The sequence below is a fragment of the Artemia franciscana genome, chromosome 4 (assembly GCF_032884065.1).
Source record: "Artemia franciscana chromosome 4, ASM3288406v1, whole genome shotgun sequence".
NCBI classification, from domain to species: domain Eukaryota; kingdom Metazoa; phylum Arthropoda; class Branchiopoda; order Anostraca; family Artemiidae; genus Artemia; species Artemia franciscana.
Genome location: NC_088866.1, coordinates 49,731,959 through 49,746,567, shown reverse-complemented (window position 1 = coordinate 49,746,567; position 14,609 = coordinate 49,731,959). Strand labels below are relative to the sequence as shown.

General features: G+C 35.6%; 1 protein-coding gene across 2 annotated transcripts in view; it reads right to left on the bottom strand.

Annotated features, from left to right (window-relative positions):
• LOC136026541 (2-hydroxyacyl-CoA lyase 1-like) overlaps nt 1–14,441 on the bottom strand; it is a 63,055-nt gene extending 48,614 nt beyond the window's left edge. Inside the window, exon 1 of one of the 2 annotated variants that reach the window (XM_065703224.1) lies at nt 14,199–14,441. In XM_065703224.1, coding sequence (XP_065559296.1) covers nt 14,199–14,240 — 42 coding nt within the window. In that variant the 5' untranslated portion in view covers nt 14,241–14,441. Of the gene's footprint in view, nt 1–646; nt 886–14,198 lie in introns of those variants that run through there. The other variant, XM_065703223.1, reaches the window with a different exon arrangement.
• Nucleotides 14,442–14,609: the final 168 nt, after the last annotated feature.

Below are 14,609 nucleotides of genomic sequence, written 5' to 3'. Positions count from 1 at the left end.
TTTTTTTCTCATGGAGCATCACAAGGATGGATAATCCTTATATTGCTCCAAGCTGCTATTTAAAGTAATTTTTAAGGTAATCAAAAGTCAGGGCCCCCTAGAGGGAGAAGGAGTAGAGGTAGGTACTTCAAAATACCTTCCCAGGACATACTTAGAACCTGTAGACTCATTGCTGAAAGTTTCATTTTCCTAACCTAAACCCTTTCTGAGATAGCAAGAAGTCAATTAACTAGAATTTTACCCTATTTGGATTTTAGGTGAAATTCTAATTCAAAAGGTGTGTCTATTTCTTAGCTATGTCAATATTAAATCACTCAGAAATTTCACATGAATTTATTTATAGCCTAATTATTTTGTGGGCTACTTTTTTAACCACTTTTCTTAATCCATTTCTTCTGCCAAAAACAGAGGATTTGATGTCACTCATTGAACTGGATTAATGATTTAAAGGATTAGCCTATGACTTCTGAAAAGATCATAAGAATAGCCAATGTGCTCACCTTGCTCCTAAGGTACCTTATCTATAAAACCTTGAAGAGCCTATGAATAGGCTAGGCCCTGTTCACATAATTCTCTTTAATTATTTGACAGCTTTGAAATAGCCCTAGGACAACAGTTAGATTCTTAATAAATGAAAGTGACTAACCTGCTGAGCAAGAGACCTTGCAATGATTTTATTGCCATCCATTATGTTCAGAGCAGTTTATGCTAAATTGTATTAGGCAGAACAAACCTAACTTAAAATATCTTTAATCAAAAGATAAGGCTACGTGTGCTGTTACTGTTGTTTACTTTTGTTTGTTTATTTCGTTGTTACTTGTTTACTTTGTTTAAATATTTAATCTTCTGGACCTTAATCCAGCCTAGGTCTCAGTCGAATGGAATATATGAAAAAGCCTTCTATATGCTTAATATTCGGCATGCCAAAAGGTAGAAAATCGCCTGAAAACTTATTTACGTTCCAAATATAAATTACCGTCTTGCAGCAAATTCAAAGTAAACTTTAAAAAGAAGAAGATGAAAATTGAAAAAAAAATTTATAGCTCTGTCCATCTCACAGAGTGAGTCAAAAGGAAAAGGGCTGAATAGTGTTGACTGAAAAGCCCGTCTGCTGAATAAGAAGAAGAAGAAGAGTATATCCAGGAATATATTTAGGCGCAACAGCAACAGCAACAGCAACGCTTAAAGAAATTTATAATAAAAGTTCTTGTGATATTTACCCAGATTTATCAGCAGTCAGTTGAACCAATCTTATACCAAACCATCTTCTAGACAACACTATAGTGTTTTTTTGTGGATGGTGAAGTCCTCCCTTTGAAAGAGCGGCAGACAGTCTGGTTTTATATTATCAATTTTTCCCTTCTTTTTTTTGATTGTATTAAAGCTTATTCCAATAGGCAATGCATAGAACACCACCTAAAAAAATCCCCCCTGACCCTACCCCAAGTACCACTGAAAACATTCAACCCCTTGGCTGGTCAAGTCAACTTTCTCAAAGCTCACATGAGGGGTCATTGAATAATACAATGGTGGAAGTCGGGGCGTATGTCACAATACAGGATGAGACTGAAAATGAATTTCAAGAGGTCCTATCAAGAAACTCAAAAAAAAGGAAAAAGATTTCACCAATCAAAAATAATACCCCTTCCCATAATCCAACATTCCCCTCACAAAACCTTGGAATTTACTTAAAAATCACTCCAGATACCCCCTTTGAGATAAAAAAGGTAGCTCTTTTGAGGGTTGCAATCTTTAAAATGTTAAAATCAATGTTTTCATTAAACATTAACCGTGATGGATCTCTGCTAATAGCCCTTCAAGATTCTAAATCAGCAGACATATTACAGAATTCAAAATCTCTTCTTAACATACCAATAAAATCTGTTCTCTGGTCCCCAAACCAAAACCCAACTAAAATAGTAGTGTATAACATCCCTCCAGAAATTCCTATTCAGGATCTAAAAGAAGGACTCTCTGACAGAACTGGTAACCCAATCCCAGTAGCTGATGTAACCCAATTGGGTAAACCAGATGCCAATGGCCAAAAGTTAAGCAAGTCTTTCTTATTCACACTAAGAGAAGAAAATAATAACCTGGATCAGATATTCCTATTTGGACAAAGGAAACCCCACAAGCCCTACAAGCCAAAACCTATCCAATGCCAAAAATGTCTAAGACTAGGACACACAAAAAACACATGCAGTGAAACATTACATGAATGCAATTCTTGTAAAAACTCCCACCCCACTGGAATGATAAATTGTAAAAACAATCAGCCAAAATGTATCAACTGCAATGGTCCCCACGATTCTACTAATAAAACTTTATGCCCTGTATATAAAAAACGAGCACTAACACTCCAAATAGCAACAGAAAAAAACATACCTTACCCTTTTGCAGCAATGGAAGCAAATGCAGCTCAATCACACCTGACCAAAAACTTTATGAAACCACCCAACCCTCTCACCCACAGACCAACCATTCTACCAAAAGCATCAAGCACCCCCAATAAGACTCCTTCCTCAAAGCAACCAAGCTCACATTCCTATAAAAGAGGTTCACCCTGGACAAACCTTCCAGCCTCTACAAGTAATGATAGAATATCAGAATGGCCACCTCTCCCGAGTAGAAATGAATCAGAAGTATTAACGGGTATTAATCAAATTATCAACAAAAAGCCAGATGAATATCCAAATGAATTAACACCTAACATGTGCCTATTTATACTAAATTCTAATGCAGTACAGTCAATGAACCTAAAACAACCACAAAAAGCAAAAATAATAAGCGAATTGGCAAAGTTGTACCTACCCAATCACATGCATATCCAAGCAGAAAAAGATCTTGCTCTGCTCCTAGCAAAGCTAAAGATTGATACACAGCAAAATGAAAATTAAAACAACAAAGCAGCATATTTCAATACTTCAGTGGAATGTAAGATCACTTTCAGAAAATAAGTTAAATGAACTTTTATCTTTTATGAATAAAAATTCCATTGATATTGCTTGCCTTCAAGAAACCCATTTGACTAATAACCAACAAACAAAGTTTCCAGGATATACTATCCTGAGAAAGGATAGGTCTTCTCAGAGAAAAGGAGGTGGCGTAGCTATAATTTTAAATAATAATATTAAATTCTGCGGTATTAATTTCCCAGATTTTTCAAATGATGTTGATGTTATTGGCATCAATGTTTGGATAAATAATACAAAAACATACATATTAAGTCTTTATAACCCCAATGGCCAGACTACAGATGCCATGGATTTTTTCACTTATATTACTAATTCTAATATGCTAAAAAACATAATCATCTGCGGGGATTTTAATGCCCACAGTCTTCTGTGGGGGGATAAGCCAGCAAATAAAGCTGGTAAGCTCATTGAAAGATTGATTTCAAATAATGCCGATTTAGCAATTGCTACCCCTCCTAATCTAAATACATATTTTAACCCCAAAAGTGGTAAATTTTCAACTATTGACCTACAAATTGTTTCAATAAATATACTAAATAAAATTTATATTAAGAAAATTGAAAATCTATGCACTGACCATTTTGCAATAGTATCCTCTTTAAATGAACCAGCCAACATTCTCCCACATATCCCTAAATATGTCAACACCAAAGCAAATTGGACTATGTTTAGAAATAAGCTTAATGAAGAAGTCCTAAGTTTAACCCAGAAATCTCATACCTCAGTTGTAACTGCTGACACGTGTGCTGAAGCTATGACATCAATATTAACAAATGCAGCTAATCAAGCTATCCCCAGAACTTCACCTAGGAAAACCATCCCTAAACACACCCCTAAAGCATGGTGGACAAAAGATTGCCAAATTATGTGGAGAATAAAAAATGCAACTAGGAGAGCATACCTAAGAAAACCATCCCCTGACACATATTTAAGTAAATTACAAGCAGAGGCTAACCTCAAGAGAACAATAACTAATGCCAAATATAATTATTGGAATAATTTTGCAAATAATCTTTCCAGAGAAACATCTGAGCCAAGAATACATAGACTTATAAGCAAAATCTGTGGGAAAAAAACATCCTCCAACCCTCTTATGTATGAACTAATACATGAGAATTCCCACTATGATAACGACACTGATAAGGCAAAATTATTTGCCTCCCTTTTCTCAAAAAAGCTAACATCAAAAAACCAAAATATCACCACACAAATCATGACAAATCCTATTTACCAGCCCCGACCAGGTTCAGAATATATAAACCATCCCTTCTCGATACATGAATTAAATAATGCAATTCAGCATATCAAGGCCAATGCTACAAGTAGCTATGATAATATACACCCTATATGGATAAAGAATCTTTCCCCTTTGTACAAACAGGAGCTCCTAAATTGCTATAACCATGCATGGGCTACATCCACATTCCCTAATATCTGGAAATGTTCATCTCTCATACCAATTTTAAAGAAAAATAAACCTAAACATGACCCTCAGTCATATAGACCCATAATGATTACCCCAGTGCTGGGAAAATTAATGGAGAAAATGATTTACCATCGACTGCTTTGGTTTGTTGAGAAGAATAATCTGATACCTCATACTCAAACTGGCTTCAGGAAACACCACTCATCAACAGATGCTTTCATAGTGTTAACAAATGCAATAAATGAATCCCTATCAAAAAATAATGTCTTAACTGCTGCATTCCTAGATTTTGAAGGAGCTTATGATAATGTTGACCACCAGATTCTATTAGTTAAACTTACAAACCTTGGACTACCCCCCAAACTTGTATCCTTCATAAAATCCTTTATAGAAAACCGAAGTTTCATTGTTTGTGTAGGTTCAGCCTCTTCACCCAAAACTTCAATAACCAAAGGCCTTCCACAGGGTGCAGTCCTGAGCTGCCTCCTATTTTCACTTTTTCTGTGGGACATGAACCTCCCACATACCAATCTACAGTACGCTGACGATCTGGTATTATGGGCAACTGGCAATACCTTCGAGATAACTGATTGTTGCCATATTCAAGTTTATGATGATTTTTTTTAGATAGAAATACTTTTCAGTTTACGTACAAATTATCAAATGTCATGCATATTTCGTAACTTAAATTCTTGGCCCGACTCAGGTATATTTTTGCCCCCTAGGGCAATCCAGTTGACGAAACATTCAACAACAACATAAATAATTTAAGTAACATCAGTACTCGACATGCCTATTAGCACAAAAACAAATTACCTTGAATCCAGATTTTTACTATCACTAGTGATTGCAAAATTCAAATTTATGAAAAAATAAATTAATAGGAAGTCATATATGTGAAATATAAAATGGCACTAATCTAAGCTTATGCTGGTTAAAAATAATAAAGAAAACAAACTAAAAATACATAATAGTTCACATCTAAATATGAAAAAAAAACATTCAATATATCCCAAATAGATGGCAGTAATAAGTGAAATGTTAGAACATTAACAATAATTCCAGAAAAGGAAAAATAAATAGTTTCAATACCTGACGGATGTTGTTGAAATTATTCAATTCTATGAGAGTGAAGACTTTACTTCCTAGCAAAGGAGGTTTCCCTAGGAACTATTGGGCCAAGTGACAGCAATTTTCAACTTTTTTGTACCAAAGCAAGGACTAAATTCCATTAGCTTATTTTCAATATTATCAGTCTCGAATCTGTTAAGAGACAAAGGTCCAATAGTTGATGTTTCCTAGCCTACAATTGTCAACAAAATTCTTAACAAACTTTATGATGGACCATAAGCAAATGAAAAATGAGCATAGCTAATGAAATGGATTATGAAGAAGGTTTCTTTATGTTTTAAATAGATCCTCTCTCATATCCTTTTTAGCATAACACACAAGTACCAAAATTTCTTCCCCTATGGAAATTCAAAAAAACAAAACTCAAATAAATTTCTGAAATTTGGAATGCCTTATTTTCCATGGGGAAGGGATTTCTAAGGGGGGGGGCGTATTTTCCGTGGGGATATTTTGCAGGTGGTATTATCTGGAAGTATTTTCCTTGGGGCAGGGGGGGGGGTATTTTCCGGGAGGATGTAATAGCAGAAGGGTAAATACCTAGAACCAAAAAAAAAACACAGGCATCCAATCACAGATTAGAGAAAACCATTTTGCTTAAAGTAGTGAAAATGTTCAATAATTTTGTCTCCAGTGATAACAAAAGCCTTTACAGCCTCTGGTGCAAGGGCAGTAAATTATTCAAGTTGCCTGTTTCTTATGTATAGGTTTTACTATTACAAAAAGGGGGCTTGTTTGACTCTAGATGGCCCAAAAATAGAGTATTAGGGTGAAACTTTCACAGAATGTTGAGGGAAAAATTCAACTAAATGAAGACATTATTTGCATGCAGGCTATCAAAGGGCATATCTCCAATATCTTAGGAATTGCTAAGATTATAAGTTAAAATTTTTAGGGTGTGGTTGAACCAAACGAAAAGACACTATGTGGATCCAGGTTGTCAAAAGAGCATATCTGCAATATATCAGAAACAGCTAAGATTTTGTAGCTTTCAGAGCATGTTAAACTAAATCAAAAGACTCTATGTGCAGTCAAAAGGCATATCAAAAATATCTAGGAATCGTTAAGGAAATTTACTTAAACCTTCAGAAAGTTGAGGGGGATACTGAATAAAAAGTAAATACACTATGTGCATCCAGGTTATCAGACACATCTGTAGTATATTATGAATATCTAAGGGTACTAAATTGAAAATTCTAGGAGATGTTGAAATAAATCAAGGGCACTATGTGCGTCCAGGCTGTCAAAGAGCATATCTGGAATATCTCAGGAGCAGTTAAGGGTTGCAGTTAAGCAGTTGAAACAGCATATCTGCCACAATTCAGGAGCATGTAAAGACATTAAGTTGAAATTTTCAGGGAATGTTAAGAGGAATATAGAACTAGATCAAATAACACTATGTGCATCCAGATTGGCAGATAGGCATATCTGCAATATTTCAGAAACATTTGAGCGCATATAGCTGAAACTTTCAGGGAACATTGAACTAGATCGCAAGACACTACGTGCACACTCATCACTCAGCAGTCAACAATTTGACCTTTGAGTTAGAAGTAATCTTGTAAAAGTCTTTTTTATAGACTATGAAATCAGAAAACCCATCATAAGCTCTTGCTTACTTCTACAAAAGTAGACACCGTTGCTACTATTTTGGAGGCTTTTGAAATTTCCATAGAACTACATGCTTCAACTGCCTTGACTAAAAGATTTTTTTTAATTTCCTAGGATAACTACCCTAAACTGCAGCTTGGGGCAATCTAAGGATTCCTCCTTGTGAAGCTCTAAAACTAACGATTGAAGTTGTTTTCTAGGTTATTTAGTGACCAGGTTGACCATAATACCTTCAATACTCTGACTATGACTGATTTCAGATGAAGTTTTGATTAAAATGTATTGATCATAAACATGGGCAGTAGATTACTAATACTGGATATGATTTAGGCCTCAATAGTTCAGATTAGCTGATAGCTGGAACCAAGATAGGCCTCCTTAGGACTGGCTGACTAAAATCTAGGAAAACTTATCTTTTGACATTTAAACCTAAATAAAAGTTAGCATAAAATCCCATATCACTTAAATAAAATTATTCTGCTTTACAACACTTGTCTTAGATTAAATCCATCCGAAATTGATTCCATCTGTGATTTAGATACTTTGATCCTATGTCAAAGATTGGACTGCATTTTATAAGATTGAACTCAAGCTTTAAGTTTACTGATTATGAGTGCATTTAGCATATTCAGCATATATGACTTGGAAAGAAATTAGATTAATTCTCTGATTAATACAATACTGAGATAGAGTTATAGAGTTCTCTAGTGCAGAAGAAAGCAATAAAGAGTAGAAAGAGCTGTATTGGTAACAGGCAGCTTCTGCACTCACAGTTCATTCAAGCCATCCAATTTTTCTGTTCCTTAATATTTTATTGCTTTGTGTTATTGCATTGGTTATCTGTTAACTAAAAGTATAATAACCCTTCATAATTGTATAGCAGAAAAAAAAGCTCTTAATTAATGTAAAGATCATGTTAATGTTAAAGGAAAAAAAGAAAGAAAGGCAAATTCTACTTCTTGTCATCCCTAGACATATAGTTATTGGATCTTTCAGCTATGTTAAGCAAAACAGCCATTTCAAAATTTTGATTGTATGACTTTGGGGAAAGGGACGTGTGAGGAGGACTAAATGCCCTCCTTTCTTTTTCTTCACTTAAAGAGAGGACAAAAAACTTTTACATTTGTCTATTTTAGACCTCTGCAAATCTTCTAGGACCATTGGTTCAATATAACCACCCCTTGGGAAAAAAACATGCATCTGTGGACATCTGGAAAAAAAAAAGTAGATTTTGCAGATGGGAGTGTGAAACCTAAATAGTAGGGTTCTCTGATATGCTGAACCTGGTGGTGCATTTTCATTGAGATACCTTAATTTTTAGGATAAGTAAAGGAGAAGATTTTTATTGCTGTGAGCCTGTTCAAATAAACCATCAAACAAAATTTCCAAAAAAACTATGCTGTAGGAATTCAAGAGGACTACTATCAGGAAAAAATAAGCTGTTTCAGAAAATCCTGAGAAGTTTCTGAGTCCAGGCCCCCTGGACTCAAATTAACTTGGTAACTTGGTTACTTACTAACTTAGTTACTTTACAAAGTAACTTGGCACATTAGCTTACTTAGCACACCAAAATCAATCAATCACAGCAAACAAATAAGGCTAAATGAATAGCAGAATGTCAGCAGAACAGCAGAATGTCTTGCTAATGGTACTGGCAGCATGCTGCTGAAACTTTTCTTGATGGCAGCATAATTTTCATAGGCAAAGTATCACCAATAAATCAGAAGGTCCACTAGGCATACATATACACAATGTTTTTCCATTTTTAAATTTGAAGAAAGGGGCATTTTTTACAGAAACTCAGCATATATTCCCTTGGCTTGGAGTGAAATAAGGACTTTTGAACCTGTTGAATCACTCCTTGTGATGACAGTTGCATATGTGGTTGATTAGATTCTGGTGCATCCCAGTCAAATCTCCATGGTTTGCCACTACACTCAGCATCCAGACAGCATTTGAACACATCTGTTGATTCAGCAGAAACAGTGTTCTCCTTGAGGTTGCTCTAGAGGTTCACAATTTGGTTTGAGAAGAACCTGCCAACTAATTACTGCTCTTTGCAATCAGAGAATAAATTCATAAATGCTTGTAAAAAGCTAGCGAGTTTTGTGAAGGGAGTTTCAAAGCGTCCAAATGCTTGAGTTTTGATTGCAGGAGACTTTAATTGTAACTTAACAGACAGTTCATTGCCAAGAACTCAACTCCTTCTGAATTCCCTCCCCCCTTCCTACTCAGTTGCTGACAAAACAGAAACTTTCACGTTTATTGGTGTCCTGTCAGTAACTTCTAACCTTGATCATTTTATTGCATCTTTCCCCTGTGAAACTGTCAAGGTAATTTGTGATGGCTTTTATTCAGATCACCTTCCAATAAATTTGAAAATAAATGCTTCATTTCATGCCCCTAAACAGCCAGATAAAAAGTGGTTTTATATAAAAGACTGGAAAGAAGTTAACTGCAAGATGTTTTGTTTTGAATGTGACAGAATATTAAATAAAATAAAGGTACCCTTTCATTTGTTGTGTGCGCAGGTGGGCCTTAGTCAAAAAGAAATAGCCATCAGACTTACCACCTATCTAGCTGAAATTAACCATGCATTAAAGTGTGCTGAAGCTTCAGCTGTCCCATGCAAGTGTATTAGGAAAGGCTCTCAAGTTCAGGGTTGGTCAAAAAACCCTTCCCTTATTTTCATGTGCAAGTCTTCTAAAATTTGGCTGAATATTTGGAAGGATTGCGGCAGGCCTAAGTCTGGGACTATAAATGGTTTGCGGCTACGTTCTAAATGTTTTTTGCTAAAGTGTTAAAAAAAAATAGGGTTGATCTTATTGAGAAAAACGCTCATAAAATTGCAGAGAGCCCTTCAAAGCTCTGGAGTTGTTCCTTATCAATTTACAGTTGGTCAAATAACCCCTATCCCAAAAAAAGGCAAAAAGGATTTTACTGTGTGTAATTTGTTCCAACCTATAACAGTTTCTTGAACTATTTTTAAATTGTTTAAGTCAGTTATTTTGGATGAAATTGCTTCTAAATGTTATGTCCCATCCCACCAGTTTGGTTACCAAAAAGGTATTAGCTGGGAGCATGCCCTTTTTGCTTTAATGAATGTTCTTGCTGATGCAGAAAGAAGTAGATCCCATATTATCCTTAGTGCTTTAGATGTTGCTTGTGCTTTCGATTCTTGCATTTTTTCCCAAGTTTTATTTGAAGCACATAAAAGAGGGGTAAATTTTTGTATAGTAAAGTGCCTTCTGTATATGTACCATCACCTTAAGGCAAAGTTAAAGGGGGATCTTCCCTTTTTGATATCTTGAAAGGAGTACGTCAAGGTGGCCTTACCTCACCTTCTTTATTTAATAACTCCGTTTTAAATGCCCAAAATTCTGTTAATTTTAGTTGTATTCACCATGGATTTAACTTGTCTTTAATAACTTTTGCAGATGACGTTTTGAATCTAAGCCGTACTTTTAGTGGATGTGAAAACGCGTTTAATCAGCTTTACAATGAATATAAAAATATTGGGCTTTCTTTCAATGTTGAAAAAACTGCTGTTGTAGCTTTCAATCTTAAAGAGACAAATGGCCCTATTTTTTTATCTTTAGCTAATGTTCAAGTCCCCCTTTCTAAAAAATTAGTTTACCTTGGAATGCCTATTGGAAAAAATATGAAAGAAACTGTTAAATTATCCCTTGAAAATTTGAAGAAAAAACTGAGAATTGCTTATGCTTCAATTGTATCTAATATTAAACACATTGATAAATTCAATCTGGTGAAAATTTATAATAGCCTAGTTGTACCTCATCTCCTTTCTCTTTGTCCGGTTTGGCAGTTTTTTAGTGAACCTCAGAAACTATCTGTTTGTAGAGTATATTTTTGTTATGCTGAATTCCTTCTCAGTTACCCTCCTTGGACTAGAAATAGTTACTTAATGAACAAATTCTGCCTAGTTTCTCCTACATCTATTATTGATAAAAGGCTTCATGATTTTTGTTCTTCTATGTTGATAGTGTCTCACCCATGGTCAGCATTACTTATTTAATTGTTTGTTCATGTTGATTTGTATTTATTGGTAGCTTGTTTTTATTTTATTTTTCTCATATTACTCCATCTTAAGGGCATTCTGCCCTCTTTTTTGTAGATGGGTTATAAATAAATTGATTGATCTAGTCCTTTCATGAAGTTTGCAGATTTTTTTTGGGTGTCCTTGTGTTATGTGAGAGGGGTTGATCTCCAGGAGCTCATTTTCTTGATTGCTAGAGAGGAGTTTGTGCACCAGAATCATGTCCCCATGTTTCCACCTGTAGACTAAAGAGGGGAGGTTGAGTTTCCTCAGCCATTCACTGTAGGGCTTGTTTTCCATACCAGCAATCAGCTTAGTGGCCCTTTGTTGGATTTGCTCAAGAACTACCTTATCCTTTTTGAATCAACAGGTGGCCAGGATGGTCTCTAATCTTGGTCTTACTAGTCCTTTGTAGAGCTTGGTGATTACAAGTCTACTTTTGCTGGTAGTGCTGTGTTTAATGATGCCTAGGGTGCTGCTAGCATTGACTGAGATCTTCTATGAGTGGGAGCTGATATTTAACTGGGAGTCTACAACAACTCCAATGTCTCTCTCCTCCTGAACATACTCTAGTATGTGGTGACTCCCAGGGTTTTGGGTCATAAGGTATTGTTGCTTGGGGTTGTTGCATCCAAAGTGTATGACCTGGCATTTTTCAGTGTTGAATTCTAGCAACCATCTTTTGACCCAGGAGCACATGTGGTTGAGATCAGTTTGGAGGGATTGTTGAGATCAGTTTGGAGGGCAAAAGGGGTGTTGGCAGGACCTATAAGTTTTGAATTGTCCACAAAAAGAGTGGTTTTGTTACTGGCAATAAGGGCTAGCTTATTTATGTATATATTGAACAGGGTAGGGCCTAGGATTCTGCCCTGAGGGACCCTGCTGGTGACTTTGACTTCATCAGAGAATCCATGACTGTTTGGTCCATTGGTCACTTTCACTTGCTTTGTTCTGTCCCTCAGAAAATTCTCAGTCCAACTGATCACTTGTGGATTAAGAGACAGGATATGCAGCCTGTGAAAGAGGTAGCAGTGACAAACTTTGTCAAAAGCTTTGGCTAGATCCAGCAGGATTATATCCACTGGCATTCCTTTCAATATATTTAGGTATATATAAGAAATGAACACTATAGGCCTATTTGGAGGTAAAATTCTAGTTAATTGACTTCTTGCTATCTTGGAAAGGGTTTAGGCAAGGAAAATGAAACTTTCAGGGATGGGTCTACAGGCTAAAGTTTGTCCTGGGAAGGTATTTTAAAGTACCCACCTCCACTCCTCCTCCCTCTAGAGGGCCCTGAAATTTGCCTACATGACAGGTTACCTATTGAAATTTTGACAAAACAACATTTTACCTTAATTTTCAGTTACTAGTTGCTTTTTTGCTGCCTTTAGTTCTGAAAATGCAATTTCTGTTATTTGAGTAGAATTTTGAACCATATCAATGGTTTTTTTCAAAATTTAGGAAATGTATTTGCATATCTTTAAAACCTTACAAAATGGGATTAAGCAAAGTTATGAAGCTGAAAACAATTTTGTTGCACTTCAATTAAGCAGAAGATGTATTTTGCAACATTTCACATTTATAACACACATATTGTTAAAGGTCATCAAAATGCCATGTAATTCATTTTGGCAAAAATAACAAGCATCATAAGTATTTCCTTCAAGACAACTTCCTTTCTGCTGTTTCTGATGAAAGAGATCTTGGGGTTATTCTAGATCACCAATTAAAGTTTAGCAGCCATGCTAAGTCTGTTTCATCTTCTGCAAATAAAACCCTTGGTATCATAAAAAGAACCATCTCCAGCCGACACCCTAGAGTTCTTATGAAGTTATATAAGGCACTTGTACATCCACACCTGGAGGTTGGAATGTCATTGGCAGCCCCTTTCTTCAAAAAAGATAGGAAGTTGCTTGAGGATGTCCAGTGTTGTGCCACTAAGATGGTTACCAACATGAATAAATTTCCATACAAAGAAAGACTACATCATTTGAAGCTGCCAATGCTGACATACTGATGGAAAAGGGGTGACATTATTTTAACCAAAAAAATCCTCTCTAAAAATACCCTTCCCAGTCTCTTTGCAAAGCCCTTGCATTCTGGTACTAGAGGACATTCTTTGAAGCTCTCCATGCAGCATTCCATGAGTAGACATAGAAGCCACTTCTTCAGCCAAAGAATCATCAATATGTGGAACCAGCTCTCTGAAGAAACAGTTTCTGCTACTTCAATTGACATGTTCAAGTCCCACCTTGATAGGGGATGGCTCTGCCAGGAGTTCCTTTACAATTGGGAAGCTGCAGAGTCCTCCACAAGAGTCTAATCTAACAGCCACAATCTACACCAAATGAATTTTTTTTTTCTCATGGAGCATCACAAGGATGGATAATCCTTATATTGCTCCAAGCTGCTATTTAAAGTAATTTTTAAGGTAATCAAAAGTCAGGGCCCCCTAGAGGGAGAAGGAGTGGAGGTAGGTACTTCAAAATACCTTCCCAGGACATACTTAGAACCTGTAGACTCATTGCTGAAAGTTTCATTTTCCTAGCCTAAACCCTTTCTGAGATAGCAAGAAGTCAATTAACCAGAATTTTACCCTATTTGGATTTTAGGTGAAATTCTAATTCAAAAGGTGTGTCTATTTCTTAGCTATGTCAATATTAAATCACTCAGAAATTTCACATGAATTTATTTATAGCCTAATTATTTTGTGGGCTACTTTTTTAACCACTTTTCTTAACCCATTTCTTCTGCCAAAAACAGAGGATTTGATGTCACTCATTGAACTGGATTAATGATTTAAAGGATTAGCCTACGACTTCTGAAAAGATCATAAGAATAGCCAATGTGCTCACCTTGCTCCTAAGGTACCTTATCTATAAAACCTTGAAGAGCCTATGAATAGGCTAGGCCCTGTTCACATAATTCTCTTTAATTATTTGACAGCTTTGAAATAGCCCTAGGACAACAGTTAGATTCTTAATAAATGAAAGTGGCTAACCTGCTGAGCAAGAGACCTTGCAATGATTTTATTGCCATCCATTATGTTCAGAGCAGTTTATGCTAAATTGTATTAGGCAGAACAAACCTAACTTAAAAGATCTGACAGATCTTTAATCAAAAGATAAGGCTACGTGTGCTGTTACTGTTGTTTACTTTTGTTTGTTTATTTCGTTGTTACTTGTTTACTTTGTTTAAATATTTAATCTTCTGGACCTTAATCCAGCCTAGGTCTAAGTCGAATGGAATATATGAAAAAGCCTTCTATATGCTTAATATTCGGCATGCCAAAAGGTAGAAAATCGCCTGAAAACTTATTTACGTTCCAAATATAAATTACCGTCTTGCAGCAAATTCAAAGTAAACTTTAAAAAGAAGAAGATGAAAATTGAAAAAAAAAATTTATAACTCT